This window comes from Lynx canadensis, chromosome A1 (genome assembly GCF_007474595.2).
Source record: "Lynx canadensis isolate LIC74 chromosome A1, mLynCan4.pri.v2, whole genome shotgun sequence".
In the NCBI taxonomy this organism is placed as follows: domain Eukaryota; kingdom Metazoa; phylum Chordata; class Mammalia; order Carnivora; family Felidae; genus Lynx; species Lynx canadensis.
Genome location: NC_044303.2, coordinates 197,659,276 through 197,676,001, shown reverse-complemented (window position 1 = coordinate 197,676,001; position 16,726 = coordinate 197,659,276). Strand labels below are relative to the sequence as shown.

The following is a 16,726-nucleotide window of genomic DNA, read 5'->3' as shown; positions in this document are numbered from 1 at the left end:
AAATGTTCAAGAACAACATTTAGAATTTGAATCTTAGTTAAGTGAAATACTGCACTTCTACCCTAGGGACTCTCTGAATCTATTAACAGCAAGCAGCTCCACAATATTTTTTAGTATCTCTAAAGAGGACACAAGAGCCTAAAAAGGTTTTCATCATGGGGCAAACTGGACATCCTAACACAACTATGTAATTAACAAAGCTATTTTTAAAAGGGGGGCAGGGAGCAAAGAGTTATTATCTAGGTCATCATTTAATTTTAAGACAAAAACCATGTACTGCAATGTCAACATGCAGAACACAGATCAAATGAGGATAGTGGGTCTTTATCAGGAAGAAAATAGGGAAGGGGGGGGCTGGGAAATGGCCAAAGATCAGGGTCAAACTAACAGAAATGCCCCAAAAATTAAGATCAGTAAAATTTTTTTCAATTAAACCACCAGGTTTTACAATAACAATTAAGAACCTGGATGCTTCAGAGAGAGAAGCTACATAATATTTAAAAATAAACAAAGATGCAATTTGGGAATGGCAAGGTAAGTTATATGTAGATATACACACCTTTCATTATTTAAAGGTTAGCTTACAAAAAAATTTAAATTCCTAAAACTTGGTCAGACCAACATCAATGTCTCACGCATTAGCAAATAACACCAGTTCTAATGGTAATGGCTACAAGTTGGCATTCATACAGGCAAACAAAGGTAAACATTTATAGCCAGACCTAAAAAACACCAAACACTTCCTAATGACTTAATAAAACAAATGGGAATCTTCCTTCCAAAAACAAAACAAAAAACCCCACAAAAACCAAAAAGCCCCATGTTGTCCTGAAGTTGAGAATTTCTATCAGATCATCAGATCATAACATGCTTAGTGCATTGCCAATGCTGCCTGTCTGCCCGAGCTCAACATTGAATCGATAAATAAAGCAATTCACTCAATAAAACTAATCATTGCAGAAAAATTTCAACACAATTAGTTTCTAACTGCAATCATGCGTCACTAGCTCAAACCCAATCACCCCATTCGTTCAACCATTCTGAGACCCCAATGAATACTAATTTTGTTGTATGAACATTCATTTCACTTGACTACATTTTCCTTTAAAAGGGGGAGAAGGGGTAGAGAATCCACCCAACTTGGCACCCAAGTAAGAAACTGTCAACTACTTTTGAAGCAGGCCCAAAAGTTAACCTTTTGAATACACAAATCCAAGGACTGAAGAATTCTCATTATGATCATGCTCAGTCAGCAAATGTTAACGCCATGGTGACAGATGGGTCAGTGGTCCCCACGCTGGCACAAGCACATATATTGCAAAAACCCACGCTTCAGTGACAAAGGTTAAAATCTGATTTTAGCATTCAGGAAAAAATGTATATGGGGTTTTTTACTATTTCAACGAATGAAAAATAGATACAACTTTTGAATAGTTAAATAACAGATGATTACATTTCATTAGAAAGCCCTTGGGAATTTTATATTTCCATACAGATAATTAACCTGGGTTGGGTAAGTTGGAAGAAAATTTATTTCAAGTTACTAAGTTAATAAGAGTTAGCTGATTATCCTTTAGCACAATCTTTTAAAGCAATCATCAACAGCAAATACAATTTCCTATGACTTTTTAAAGATTCAAAGTTTACCAAAGCAATTCTTGGAGTTTTTACTCTTTGCTCTTTCATGCAGAGAACATTTGACTAACCTTATTACAGTGACGCCCAATACCCATTAGGAAGTTATCTGGTTTAATGTCTCTGTGTATAAAATTCTTTGTATGCACATATTCAATTCTACTGATCATCTGGAAAAAAGGAGGGGGGGGGAGAGATAATCATGTGATTTGAATTGTAAAAAAAGAAAGCAACACATTATTTCTCAATTATTTCAGTATCTCAATTATTTTTCAAGATCCCAGGTATTAAATTCACAAAAACAGTGCTAGACAAAATTAAATGTAAAGGGCAACCAGGATCCCCATTTATCTCTAGACTGATGAATATCTAAGCATAAACCCGCCCCATTCTTTGGCATGTTCTAGTATTAATGATTATAAATATGACAATCATCTAACCTGACAGAAAGAACTGATGTTTGCAATTTTTAAATTATAAAATAGTAAGTTTAGAATTGTTTCAGTTAGGAAAAGCTAAATCATCAACTTTCCACCCCAATTCTATGCCACCTGAGGTAACCTGTGTTAGAATAGCCTGGCATTATCCATTTCTGTGCTTACATACTCAAGACACACATATAATTGGGAACAGAAGGTGTTGACCAACTGAAAGATAGAAGTTGCTATTGTTTTAAATTGGAATGGAAGCATCCTATTCATTTTATTCTTGTTGGCTTGGTTTTAACTAAACAACCCAAACATTCCCAGAAGTCAGTAGCATATACAACATAAACATAACACATGGGGACATATACATGCTGGGTTTTACTTCTTAGATGCTTTTTGAACTCTCCCATGTTTTTTCTCCACACTTCAGTAATAACATTCAAATCCCATTCAAAAACTGAATAGGAAGCCTGTCATTCCAACAACCTCTTCTTAATTGCTTGGACATTCTGCCAAGTTGAATGGTATAGGTCTTTGGCATTAGGTTCTCCCCGATCATCCCAACTTAAATTATTTCCATTGTTCCCAGTATCTTCCCACTGTAAACAATAATGTTATTAATATATTTAAATATATCCTCATCTGGGCATCTGGGTGCCTCCATCAGTTAAGCACCCGACTTCGGCTCAGGTCATGATCTCATGGTTTTTGAGTAGGAGCCTGCATCGGGGTCACTGCTGTCAGCATGCAGAGCCTGCTTTGGATCCTCTGTCCCCGTCTCTCCCTGCCCCTCCTCTGCTCATTCTCTCTCTCAAACCAATTGATTTAAACCAATCAATCAATTCTTATCTACTGGTGCTTTTATTCCTATGGACTATAAACCCCATACAATTAATTGTAGGGAGAGTCGTTGAAGCAGCTATCATTTTGATAGGTGGCATCAGAATGTCTTTCAACACAGGCTCTAACAATTCATTTCCCAGCAGTACTTAAGAATATTCTTCTTCCCACTGGCAAACTTTAATTCTTTCTAAATTCTGTCAATGGCAGGTATTGACCTCACTTCTACTTCCCTAACACTTGGTTTAAAAGTCTTCTCATTTACTATCTTATGAATTATCAGTCTATACTCTGTCCATTATTTTTTTGGCTTGTCCTAGTCTTGTCGATTTTAAGAATTCTTTGCACATAACAATCTTTTTATTTACGTTTGTTATGTAACTAATTTTAATTTTAAAAAACTGTCTTGTAACTTTATGGCATCACTTTTAATCCCTTCTGTGTTTTAATTTTCAAATTATCAAGTATGTCTAAGTGTCTATAAGATACTTAGAAGCATCTGAAAATGTTTTCAATATCCAAAGACTATTACCTTTCTACCCATATGTTCTTGCTCTTCTCAGTAGTATGTGTCAGGATTCTATTTTTTATTTGTCCCCATTTTCCCTAGAGCTTTTATTACCATACAGATTGTGAACCTTGACAAGTGTCTCTTGAAGCAAAATTTGTAATCTCTAGCTTAAACTATTTATACTCAAGGAAGTAGCTGTATACAATGTCCAAACAGTACTTTTAGTTATAGCAGCAACTTGTACTTTATTAACGGAACTAAAACAAAACATTCAGCCCACTTAATGTACTTATTTGTCCTAACTAGTGATACCCATCATTAAATCAGGATTATTAACTTGTTGGGAAAAGGTTCGGCAAAGATAATAAATGGCACCAACTACTTACCTTCAAGTGTTATTAATGTATCATATACACAGCAAGACTTAGCAGTTACCTCCTTAAACCATTGCTTTCTTGCGACACCCTTCCTTGAACTACTTTTTTTCTATGTTAACAGTGTACCCCATATAGACTTCTATCACAGAAATCTTGAACATCGTATGTTTTCTGTTTCTCTAACTTCTACACTCCTAGAAGAAAGGGACTAGAGTTCTTATTCTTCTTTGCACCCTCCAGTGCTAAGTAAAGCAGCAGCCTCGAATAAATGTTCTCTGTATGAATACCTCTGTGTTACTGAACCTACAGCATATAAACTCTTTTACTAGGATTCACTCATGTTACTTAAAACATAGAAGGATTTTTACCTTTCAATGTTTGAATTCTTATCGTACCACAAATAAAACAATGTAATTTGCTAATATTGGTTGAGCCCCTCAGTTTTTATGTTAACCTTACTGGAAATGTCGATGCTGATTACAGAGACTGAACACTATTTTCAATGTTTTTTTTGTTTTTTTTTTTTTTAATTTATTTTTGGGACAGAGAGAGACAGAGCATGAACGGGGGAGGGGTAGAGAGAGAGGGAGACACAGAATCGGAAACAGGCTCCAGGCTCTGAGCCATCAGCCCAGAGCCTGACGCGGGGCTCGAACTGAACACTATTTTCTAATCCTTTGGTTTTATACTCTTACCATCTCATTTTACTTCAACATCCAATCTAAATTTTAAAAATATTCTCTTCCACAGCACTGAGTTTAACCTGAAACATTTCCATCATTTTCCTGCCCTTGTTTCTTGACCAAAATTTAAAATCATAAATTCCTTGGGGCGCCTGGGTGGCTCAGTCGGTTGAGCGTCCAACTCTTGATTTCGGCTCAGACCATGATCTTACGGTTCCGTTGAGACTGAGCCCCATGTCGGGCTTTCACCTGACAGCCTGAAGCCTGCTTTCAGATTCTCTCCCTCTCCCCACCCCACCCCCACCCCTCCTCTACTTACATGTGTACACGTGCTCTCTCTCTCTCAAAAAGATAAACTTAAAAAAAATACTTAAAATTACAAATTCGTTGACATTTACCTATCATCTTTAACCATATTATCCACTACCTGAAGGCTTGTTCCTGATATCATTCCCCCATCTTAAAACTCTTTAAAATCATTTTTCTTATTTTGTTAAGACAAAAAAATAGAAGTTCTGGCTTTATATATATTATATATATATTACACATACATAATATGTATACAATATGTAATATATATATTATATATATATGTGTGTATATATATATTATATATATATTTTTAACAAAGTTTATGTATTTTGAGAGAGGAGAGAACCAGAGTGGAGGGGCAAACAGAGTGGGAGACAAAGGATCCAAAGCGGGCTCTGTGCTGACAGCAGAGAGCCCATTTGGGGGCTCAAACTCCCAGACCATGAGATCATTCATGACCTGAGCTGAAGTCGGATGCTTAATCTACTGAGCTACCCAGGCACCCTAGCTTTAAAACAACTTAACCTTCAGCCAGTGCATGAATTTAATTCATGACATTTTCAAAATTTCCCCGGTTTTGCTTAAATACTAGCAATGGCTGAGAATTCATTACTTCAAGAAACATTTACTTGGTCAAAAATTCTTCCTTAAATTATTTCAGTACTGTTTTCCTCAAAACTATAGCTTTCAGGGGGCGCCTGGGTGGCTCAGTCGGTTAAGTGTCCAACTTCGGCTTAGGTCATGATCTCACAGGTTTGTGAACTCGAGCCCTTGTCAGCAGAGCCTGTTTCAGATCCTGTCTCCCCCCCTCTGTGTCCCTCCCCTGCTCATACTCACTCTCAAAAATAAACATTAAAAAAAAGTATTAAAAATTAAAAAAATATATATGTAGCTTTCCTAAGGGCCCCACACATAATGTATAACATCCAATTCACTTATCCAAAACTTCTACATATTTATATTTCCCTCCATATATACTGAGCCCTTTCAAAAATCTTATAAAGAAACCTGCTATATTCTACACTGAAACAGACTGCATCTGATGTAACAGCTTGAAAAGTACTTTTCTACAGGTGAATAACAAACGAATATAATCCTTTTCTATCCTATGACCACAGGAAAACATCTTTAAGTTGTGTTAGAGAAAAGTACACTTGAGTGAGCACAACCTATATGTATATACATATATATATATATATATTTTTTTTTGCTGAACATAAGATTGACACACAGCATTATACACACTCTGGTTTATGAAAATTTACGTTACAGTTAAATAGTAGTATTCTCAGTTTTTATTTTCATCTACATTTCACATACCTGGTCAGCTAACATAAGTACAGTTTTCATTGTGAACCTTCTTGAACAGAAATTGAAGAGGTCTTCGAGGCTGGGTCCGAGAAGATCCATGACTAGCACATTGTAGTCTTTTTCCTGACCATACCACCTAACAAAAGGGGAAAAGAGAGGGCTTTATGAAAAGCTGATTATCATTTAATATCACTAAATTTTCAAAATTCTTAAGCCCTAATAATAGGATAGTTTTTACTTCTCTGGATGCCCGGGTGACTGATTATGGCTCAGGTCATGATCTTGCAGTTCATGGTTAGAGCCCCACATTGGGGCTGCAGTGCAGAGCCTGCTTGGGTTTCTCTCTCTCCTTCTCTCTCTCTCTCTCTCTCTGCCCCTCCCCTTCATGTGCATGCTATCTCTCTCAAAAATAAGTAAACATTTAAAAAAAAAAAAAGATGGCTTTACTTTTCTAGTTAGGTTCCTCAAAAAGTTAAAAATAGAACTGCCCTATGACCCAACAATTGCACAACTAGGTATTTACCCAAAGGACACAAAAATACTGATTCATGGGGGAAACACCTGCACCCCAATGTTTATAGCACCATTATCAACAATAGCCAAATTATGGAAAGAGCCCAAATGTCCATTGACTGATAAAGACGATGTGTGTGTGTGTGTTATGTACATATACACACATGCACACTCTCTCTCACACACAATGGAATATTACTCAGCCATCAAAAAGAATGAAAGCTTGCCACTTGCAATGATGTGGACGGAGTTAAGAGTGTACTGTGCTAATAATAAGCAAATGACTCAGAGAAAGACAAGTATGATTTCATTCATATGCAGAATTTAAGAAATAAAACAGATGAACATGGGGGAAGGGGGCAAAGAGGGGAGAGGGGAAGACAAGCCATAAGAAACTCTTAACTACAGATAACTGAGGTTGGATGGGATAAACGGATGATGGGTATTAATGGAGGTCACTTGTAATGAGCACTGGGTATTACATGTAAGTGATGAATCATTAAATTCTACTCCTGAAACCAGTATTATACTATATGTTAACTGAGATTTAATAAAAACTTTGGGAAAAAAAGAATTTGCAGGTAACCTTAACCATTTGAATTCTATACCTATCTGCCACTGATTCCTATGACCTTTAGCAAATTCCTTAATCTCATCTGATACTACTTCCTGTTTGAAGAAATGAAGGAAACTATACTGGTCTTACAAAGCAAAGATCTCTTTTATTTTAGAACTCCTGTCCCATTTACTACCATGTTGTATTTAATCAATAATTACTTGCTCTTTTTTTAAAAAAAGTAGTCACATTTTTGCTTAATTACAGAAAATAACCAGTATTACAACAAAGATGACATTTGCTTTTAATTGGAGCCCTATTTTAATTATCCAATGCTTTATTACTGTGGATAAATATACAATTTGTCTCCAAAAACTCCAGGAATATGTACTTTTAATTTTAGAGATTCCAAGGGCTAGGAATCACTATAATAAATGATTTCAAGTTCCTATATGCCTGTATTTCTGGTAAGGGTACCTTCCTAAAAATAAGCACTACCATTTAAATTTTAAACTTCTCTAGATTATTAATTCTGCTTGAAAAGAAAATTGGCCAGTATAAAAGAAAATTTTTTAAGAACAAGTTATTTTACAACTACACTGGAATAATTTCTTCGTTAACTCCAATAAAAACTGATACCACACAGATTAGGAGCCCGGAACAGTCTACTACTTATCTAAAAGCTACTTACTCAGTTCCTACCGTCACCTCCATGTTTCCCACTTCTATCTTTTTTTAATGTTTATTTATTTTTGAAAGAAAGAGAGGTGGGGGGGGGGCAGAGAGAGGGAGACAAAGAATCCAAGCAGGCTCCATGCTGTCAGCACAAAGCCTGATGCTGAGCTCAAATTCACGAACCGAACCGAACCATGAGATCATGACCTGAATGGAAGTCAGGACGCTTAACCAACTGAGCCACCCAGGCGCCCCTCCACTTCTATTCTGAACTAGCTTCTAACTCTCTACTTTCAATTTCAAAATCTTAATACCCAGATACCAAAGAAGTCTTCCTTAAGTAGTCTGTTCCACACTGGTCTCCTATTTCACAGAATTCCCATAGCTACTGGGATACTACTTATATCCACAATCAAACCCTTTGACAATACAATATCGTGGTGCCTTTTTTATGTGAGTATAATATACGTTGTTAGTAAGTACACTATGATAAAGTGATGTACACAAAACAACGTAGGTACTCAAATACCTATTAGATTAAAAAAAAGAACTGATTTGATTTGGACCTTATTCTTACTAAGTTTCAAAACATGAAAAAAAAAAAACCAAGCAATATAATAGATGAAAAGTTAAAAAAAAAAAAAGTGCAGGAGTCTCATTTTCCATTGGTTTCAAATCAATGCCTTCAGACTCAGTGTTGCCTGAACAATCAATGAAGTAGACTGAAGGTATATAACCATTTAGAACACAAAAAAAATCTACCTTAAGGTCTGAAGAAGATGCTTAAAGAAGGCGAAGTCCACCCCTTTGCTCTCATGTCCCTTCCTCCAAAACCAATATCTAAACTAAACCTAGTTAAAAAATTAAGACAATAAAAAGCAGAAATGTAAGAAAATACATGCACAAGTCACAGAGGCTGAAAAAAAAAAATGCCTAAATAATTCAGAAAACCAAAAGATCAATAAGAATTAAATCCTTCCAAAGAAATCTTGTGAAATAGTCTGTTACCAGTTAGATCCTGACAAAGGGATGATATTTTGATAGGGAAGGTAGAAAAGGGCATCCTAGGCATGGGCAAGAAGAGAGACAAGGACATGGCGACCAGTTAGAAGTGTTATAGTTGGAGGGTTGAAGCTAGGGTTTTCTTTTCTCTGAGAAATCTCTTTATGAAAATAAAAAAACCTTTAGAAAATAAAATGACGAACATTTTTTTTTTTAAGTTTATTTAGAGAGAGAGAGAGGAAGAGAGGGAGAGAGGGAGAGAGACAGAGAGAGAGAGAAAGACAATCCTAAGCAGGCTCTGCACTGTCAGCATGGAACCTGACATGGGGCTCAAACCCACTCGAACCATGAGATCATTACCTGAGCCAAAGTCAAGAGTCTGACGCTTTAACCAACTGAGCCACCCAGGCGCCCCATGAAATAGGTATTGCTACAATACCTAAGGACTTCCAAGAACTATAAATCAGTATAACTATCATAAGTATTCAGTTCAGCTTAAAGCAACCAAATACGTTCTATCTCTACGCCTAGGATAGTTAATAACAGAAAACTTGTTTCATGTAGGTCTTCCCCTTTAGACTATTAGTTTGATTGGTGTGATGGTTAATCTTATGCATCAAATTGACTGGACTAAGGGATGCTGGGATAGCTGGTAAAACATTATTTGGGGGTGTCTGTGAGGGTGTCTCCAGAGATTAGCATCTGAATCAAGATTAGCATTTGAATAATAGAATAAGTAGAGATCACCTTTCCTAAAGTGGAAGGCTTGAATAAAAAAGGGAATAAAACTAAGGCAGAGGAAGGGAAAATTCACTCTGTCAGAGCTGGGACTTCTACCCTTGGATGTCCATGCCTATGGTTCTTGGGCCTTTAGGCTTGGGACCAAACTACACCGCTGGTTTTCCTGGGCCTCCCAGCTTGCACACCGCAAACTATGGTACTTCTTTGCTTCCACAGGTGTGAGCCAATGCCTCATAATAAATATTTCTGTATATCTATATATAATCCAGTGGTTCTCTTTTCTGGAGAATCCAGACTAATACAACATGGGCAGCCACTGTATTTGTCCTGTTCAGAACTCTACATTTCCAGTATCCAGCACAATGCCTTGCCCGCAGGGAATGCTCAGTAACATTTGCTGAACTAAAGAATGAAAAGCCATATTACAGGCTCTAACAGGCTAAGGAGTGCTTGATGTGGCAGATGAGGAAAACAAAACAAGGAATACAAAAACACTCTGTACTGCAAGTATAAAATCATCAGGAAGACTCTACTCATCTTTGATTCAAATTAACCAAGTAATTACAAAAGTTTAAAAGTTACATTCAGGGCGCCTGGGTGGCTCAGTCAGTTAAGCGTCCAACTCTTGATTCCAGCTCAGGTCATGAACTCAGTTTGGGAGTTCTAGCCCCATTTCAGCTGAGCGTGGAGCCTGCTTGGAATTCTCGCTCTCAGGCTTTCTTCGCCCCTCTTCTTCCCCCACTTGGAGGCGGGTCTCTTGCGCACACGTTCTCTCTCCCCACCCCCCCCCCCAAAATAAATAGGGGCCCTGGTGTGGCTCAGTTAAGTTTCCGACTCTTGGTTTCGACCCAGGTCATGATCTCATGGTTCAGGAGTTCAAGCCCCACATCGGGCTCCACACTAAGAATGTTGAAACCTGCATCTCTCTCCCCTTCTCTCCAGCTCTCGCTCTCTATCCCTCTCTCTCTCAAAATAAATAAACTTAAAAAATAAAAATTAAAAAAAAAAATATATATATATATATATATATATACACACATAAATAGATATTTAAAGGTGATATTCTTAACTGGTACAGGTCTGTTCCTGTGCCTTTTACCTTCCCATCTTCAGGTCAATAATCTCAAGGTCTCAAAGTCTTTACTGAACACTAAAAAGTGTGAGTGTCGAATCAGTGCTGTAAGATAGCATCTCCAGTCTCAAGATATGGTCTATCAAACTTATTTTCTTGCCAACTTACCATCATCCAATCTTTATGTTCCTTTTTGTGAGGGTAGAAAGTAAGATCTAGTCTACGGATGGTATACCTGGGTGCTTGCTCAGTTGGTTAAGCATCCGACTTTGGCTCAGGTCATATTTCACGGTTCATGGGTTCCAGCCCCGCATCAGGTTCTGTGCTGACAGCTCAGAGCCCGGTGCCTGCATCAGATTCTGTGTTTCCCTCTCTCTCTGCCCCTTCCCTGCTCATACTCTCTCTCTCGAAAATAAACAAACATTAAAAAAGTTAAGAGAGAGAGAGAGAGAGAGAAAGAAAAGGAAGGAAGGAAGGAAGGAAGGAAGGAAGGAAGGAAGGAAGGAAAGAAGGAAGGAAGGAAGGATGGATGGATGGATCTGGTCTAGTACAATCTTTCTGATTCCCCTCCCCACAACGCTAAATTACCAGACTCTAACAGAGGGGCACTCTCAACCACAACACAACCCCGCTATTCTCCATTTAAATACAAGAGTCTCAAATCCTTCTGGTAGTGTGTTTGTTTGATTACTTCTGGAAGCTGCAGGCATCTGTGAACTTGAGTCAGATGCTGTAACTTCTAACCTAAAACTGTCAGTACTTATTAAGCTCCATCTTATTAATGGCATTCATCACGAAAACAGAACCAATAATGCAAGACAGGTTCGACTACATTCTCATTCATGGTAACTCTTCAGCCCTTTCTGAAACAGAACTAGACACAGAACTAAATACGGGTTACCTCTTGGTTTTCTATTAATTCTCAATAAACAAGATTGCTGTATAATTCTCATTCTCCTTAAGCTTCCCTGGCCATAAATGCTCTGTAGATTTGTAGCCTTTATTTTATTTTTAATACAAGACACCTAGAATTTAATGACCTGCCACCAAAAATGTAAGAGCATCCATCTATTCCTTCTCTTGCAATTTCACATTTAAAATGCAATCCAGATTTTAAAAGGCTAGCAACATGTAATTTTTATCCATAATCCTTTGGATTTATAACTTGCAGAAATACCTCTAAAATGGTTTGAGATCCAGGGCATTTTCACTACAGAAAAGACACTCAATACCATTTGGCTACTGTAGGAAACTGAGGAATCAGGTTTAAGAAAGAAAACACTCGGAATACACAGAACTACAAACACACACACAGATTAGATAGATTTCTCCATACTGGCAACTTACTTAGACATGAAGTAACTAAAGTTTTAGCTGTAGGGATGGCAATCAAAGTAGTAACTGATAATATGATGATCTCAAGAAATTTTAGATATTAATTCAATCTTTCAATTCTTTCTTAGAACTGTTCAACCTTTTTTAACTGGCTGATTTTCCCACCTTTACAGTCTCACAAGCCTGGGGAGGGCATTAATAAACATGGAACTAACTGGGAATTAAACAAGGCTAAAAAGGGAAAAGAAAATAAATATTGGGGGGAAAAAAAGGAAATACTGGAAATCTACCAAATGAATGACCAACCTTGCATTAAATGTTATTCAGCCACAATGACAAAGAACTTGTCCAAACAAGTTGGAGAATGGAGGTGGAACAACTCGTTCTATACCAAAATTTTTAAAACTTTTTGGTGCTGCGGAGCTCCCACCTTTGCTCGTCTGACAGTCTATGGACTCCTCAGAATATTTTAAATGCAGAAAATACACAGCATTAAAAAGGAAAATTACGGGGAAATTTCACTACAATGAAAGTACTTAAATTTGATACAGTAATGTATCTTTATTAATGCATTAAATAATGATATATGGGCAAATCTAATTAATACTATAATTCTGAAGCAGCAATGACTGTAAACAATATTCTGAGATTTCTGCAACAATAATGTGTTATGGAAATATGGTGATAAAGCCGTAAGGCACTGCTAAAGATAGTGGAGATTTCTTGCCTACATTTATAATAGAAATAGATCTTCCCCAATTTACCATGGGGTTATGTCCTGATAAACCCATCACAAGTTGAAAATATCCTACGTCAAAAATACACCTAATACACATAATATACCGAATACCATAACTTAGCCTAGCCTACCTTAAACGTACTTAGAATGCTTAAGTTTAGCCTAGAGCTGGGCAAAATCCTCTAACACAAAACCTATTTTACAATAAAGTATTCAACAGCTCATGTCATTTGTTAAGTACTGTATGGAAAGGGGAAACAGAACGGTTGCAGGAGTATAAACAGTTGTAAATGTACCAGGTGTTTATCCTCATGAGCACCTAGCTGACTTGGAGCTACCTCATTGCTGCTGCCCAGCAACCTCCCGAGAGAGTCATACCACATACTGAGAGCTTGGGGAAAGATCAAAACTCAAAAATTCAAAGTATGGTTTCTGCTGAATGCGTATCACTCTTACACTACCATAAAGTCTAAAAATCATAAGTCAGTCAAACGATCTGATGTCTGGGACCATCTTACTAGATTCGGTTAGAAGTTCGTGAGAATAAAGATGTCATTGTTTCCCCTAGCTACCACTTGAGAGGGTAGAATGAGGAATATCTGTACCAGATTAAGAATCCCTGTTTCAAAACCATTTTGGGTTCTTTTAAATTTTATTAGGTTTTTTATTTTAATTCTAGTATAGTTAACATGCAGTGTTTTAGTTGATTCAGGTGTACAATACAGTGATTCAACAATTCTATACACTGTCAACGCTCATCGTAAGTGTACTCTTTAATTCCCATCACTTGTTTCACCTGTTCCCCTCTTTCTCAAAACCCAATTTTTAAGGTAAAGACACCGCAGAGTAAGATCTGAAAAGTTGGGCATGAAATGTATGTTGTGCTCAGCAATACTACTGTCAACTAAGACGCTTTTGTTCTCCATCCTAACCCTTCTAACTGCTACTACTAATCCCTTGCAGACAATATCGTCCCCAAGATCCTTGAATTAATGCTATAAAATTTTCGTATTTCTCAGTCTCCTTGTTCCCTGCCCTTTGCCTTCAAAGATGCATAAATGTTCCTTAACCCAAAAAATTATAAAAACACAAAACCAAAAAATGTGCTTTGGTACATATCATTCATTACCCAGTACTAAAGGTACCATTTACTGATACAAGCAGTATTTATGGTATCTAACAAGACAAAACCAAATATAATTCCTGCTTTCATAGCTTACAGCAGTGTGTGTATGCAAATAAATAAGTAACACATTTGATGGAGAGCCCAGTGCTGAGAGGGCCCCAATTATGGCAACCCAATCTATCTTTTCTGACAAGCATTTTCCGACAAGCATGGTTGATCCCTGAAGTGTAAAATGGCTGATGGCCAGGTAAAGAGATGGATGGGAGTTAGGAGGGTGCCTGAAGTTTGGTATTCACAACAAACTGGAAGTAGCCAGCATGGTTGGGACACAGTGAAACAAGGTCACCTTTTTTCTTGCTTACCAGTTAACTTGTTGAAAACCTAGTTTCCATCTGCCATCTCACTCTCATTTTTTTTCTCGATTCCCAGCAAAATAGTTATCATTCTCACCATACTACCCAGAATTATATTTCAAAGATCACAAATGGGGGTGGCCTGGGTGGCTCAGTTGGTTGGATATCTGACTCTTGGTTTTGGCTCAGGTCATGATCTCATGGGTTCATGGGTTGAAGCCCCAACGCTGGGTTCTAGGCTGGCAGAGCCTGCTTGGGATTCTTTCTCTCCCTCTCTCTCTGCCCCTCCCCTACTCATACTTGCTCACTCTCTCTCTCACTCTAAATAAATGAACTTAAAGAAAAAAAAAGATCACAAATGATCTGATTTCTGTCAGTCCTTACTGTCACTGCTCTAATATCGGTAGTAGTATTACTGGAAGATAGCATGTGGAGAAGTGGACAATATACCTACAGCTTTCATAATACCAATTATAAAGGCTTTATCAAATTTTTAAAAGAGCATTCTAAGTAGAAACAAAGTAGATCAGTGGTTGTCTAGGGCTGACAGGATATGGCCAGTGATTGTTAGTTAATGGGTTCAAGTTTCTTTTGGGGATGATGAAAATATTCTAAAATCAGATTATGGTGATGGTTGCACAACTCTGTACATACACTAAAAACCAATCGACTGTACACTTGAAATAGGTGATTTATGTATGTAAATTACCTCCTTAAAGGTTCTTTCTCCAGGGGTATCTGGCTGGCTCAGTCAGTAGAGCATGAGACTCTTGATCTCCAGGCTGTGGGTTCAGGTCCCCACACTGGGTGTAGAAATTACTTAAAATCTTTTAAAAAAAAGTTTTTCCCCCAAATCTGTTCCTCCAATGTCTGATTCAATACTTATTAAGCACCTACTATGTATCTGAAACTGCAGGCATCTTTAACAAGCTCTGTAAGTAATAATTATGTATGGTTCAGGGTACTATTGTGGGCTAATACTCAAAATACCATCCCTTTGATGTTAAGGAAACATATCCACACTGAGATTTATACATTTCCTCTTAATTTTAAGCAAGAGAGACAAATTCACAACTATATGCCAAATGCATGGCATATGCTCAAAAAGAATGGAAGTCTCACAAAATTTGTCTCTAACTGAAATGTGTCCAGTATTTTAAACTATGCCTGGCACATAGTAGGTACTCATATGTTTCTTGACTGAAAGAAATTCTTGCTTATCCTCTAGAAAATACTGTAGGAGGTGTTGTGAAATTTATTCAGTTCACCAAGACACTTTTCAACATTTGAGCTTTCATTAGAAGAGTAGAAGCTAACCTCACTCTGTTCTTTAAGAGGGATACAACGTTACTCTGTTCTTTAAGAGGGATACAAAGTATTAATATCATGAGGTTCGAAATGGGAACACCAGGATTTCAGTAAGTGGAACTCTCTGGTAAGAATAATTATAACTGGGTGCCTGGGTGACTGAGTCAGTTAAGAGCTGGACTCCTGATTCGGGCTCAGGTCATGATCTCATGGTTCGTGGGTTCGAGCCCCACCATCGGGCTCTGCACTTACATGTGGAGCTTGCTTGGGATTCTCTCCCCCCTCCCCCCCCACCCGCCCTCTCCCCCACTCGCTCTCTCAAAATAAATAAACTACAAAGATTCTCTCTCTCTCTCCCTGCCCCCCCCCACTTGCTCTTAAACAAACAACAACAAAAAAGAATAATTGTAATCAAGTGCAAACGGCCAAAAAGGAAACAATCTGACCTCAATACATAACGAACAGCAGAGTAAAGGAAAGGAAAAGAAGGGTATTTATGTAAAGGTATAAACTCCAGTCTGCTTAGGAGAATTTCATTAATTTAGTTGTTACCAAGAACAATGTATTAGACACTTCTTTTTTTTTTAATTTTTTTTTTTCAACGTTTATTTATTTTTGGGACAGAGAGAGACAGAGCATGAACGGGGGAGGGGCAGAGAGAGAGGGAGACACAGAATCGGAAACAGGCTCCAGGCTCTGAGCCATCAGCCCAGAGCCTGACGCGGGGCTCAAACTCACGGACCGTGAGATCGTGACCTGGCTGAAGTCGGACGCTTAACCGACTGCGCCACCCAGGCGCCCCTAGACACTTCTAATACAACTAAAAGACCTGGAAATTGACACTTAAAACTCACAATAATTTCATGCTATTACCTTCCAACAAGCAGCTTATAATCAGATCTTACACTCTCCTTTCTGTGAAAGTCACATTAAGGACAGAATAGTCTGGCAGTCCAGGCAAATACAACAGATGAAATACTTAGAGTAGCTTCCAGGTGAGGTGAAATATAGTAAACCTCAATTTCAGGTTAATTTGCACATCTCTCCACTATACACTTAATGAAGGCACAAATGAACAAATGAAACGTATGGATGACCTATACGATGTGTGCTTAGCCACTGTCACCATCTTGTCCTCCTTAAAAATCCTCCAGTACAAAAGTTGCAAAGTCCTTATGTTGATCTAGAACCAAAAGAAATTGCAAAAGG

General features: G+C 37.7%; 1 protein-coding gene across 8 annotated transcripts in view; it reads right to left on the bottom strand.

Moving 5' to 3' along the window:
• CSNK1A1 (casein kinase 1 alpha 1) overlaps positions 1-16,726 on the bottom strand; it is a 47,761-nt gene that overhangs the window by 21,929 nt on the left and 9,106 nt on the right. For all 8 annotated transcript variants that reach the window (XR_003971762.1, XR_003971769.1, XR_003971772.1 and 5 more), the window contains 2 exons: positions 6,107-6,233; positions 1,707-1,805 (listed from right to left, as the gene is read on the bottom strand). Coding sequence is in view for 5 of the 8 variants with exons in the window: in XM_032594385.1 (XP_032450276.1) it covers positions 1,707-1,805; positions 6,107-6,233 (226 nt within the window). In the remaining 3 variants the exon portion in view is untranslated. The remainder of the gene's footprint in view (positions 1-1,706; positions 1,806-6,106; positions 6,234-16,726) is intronic.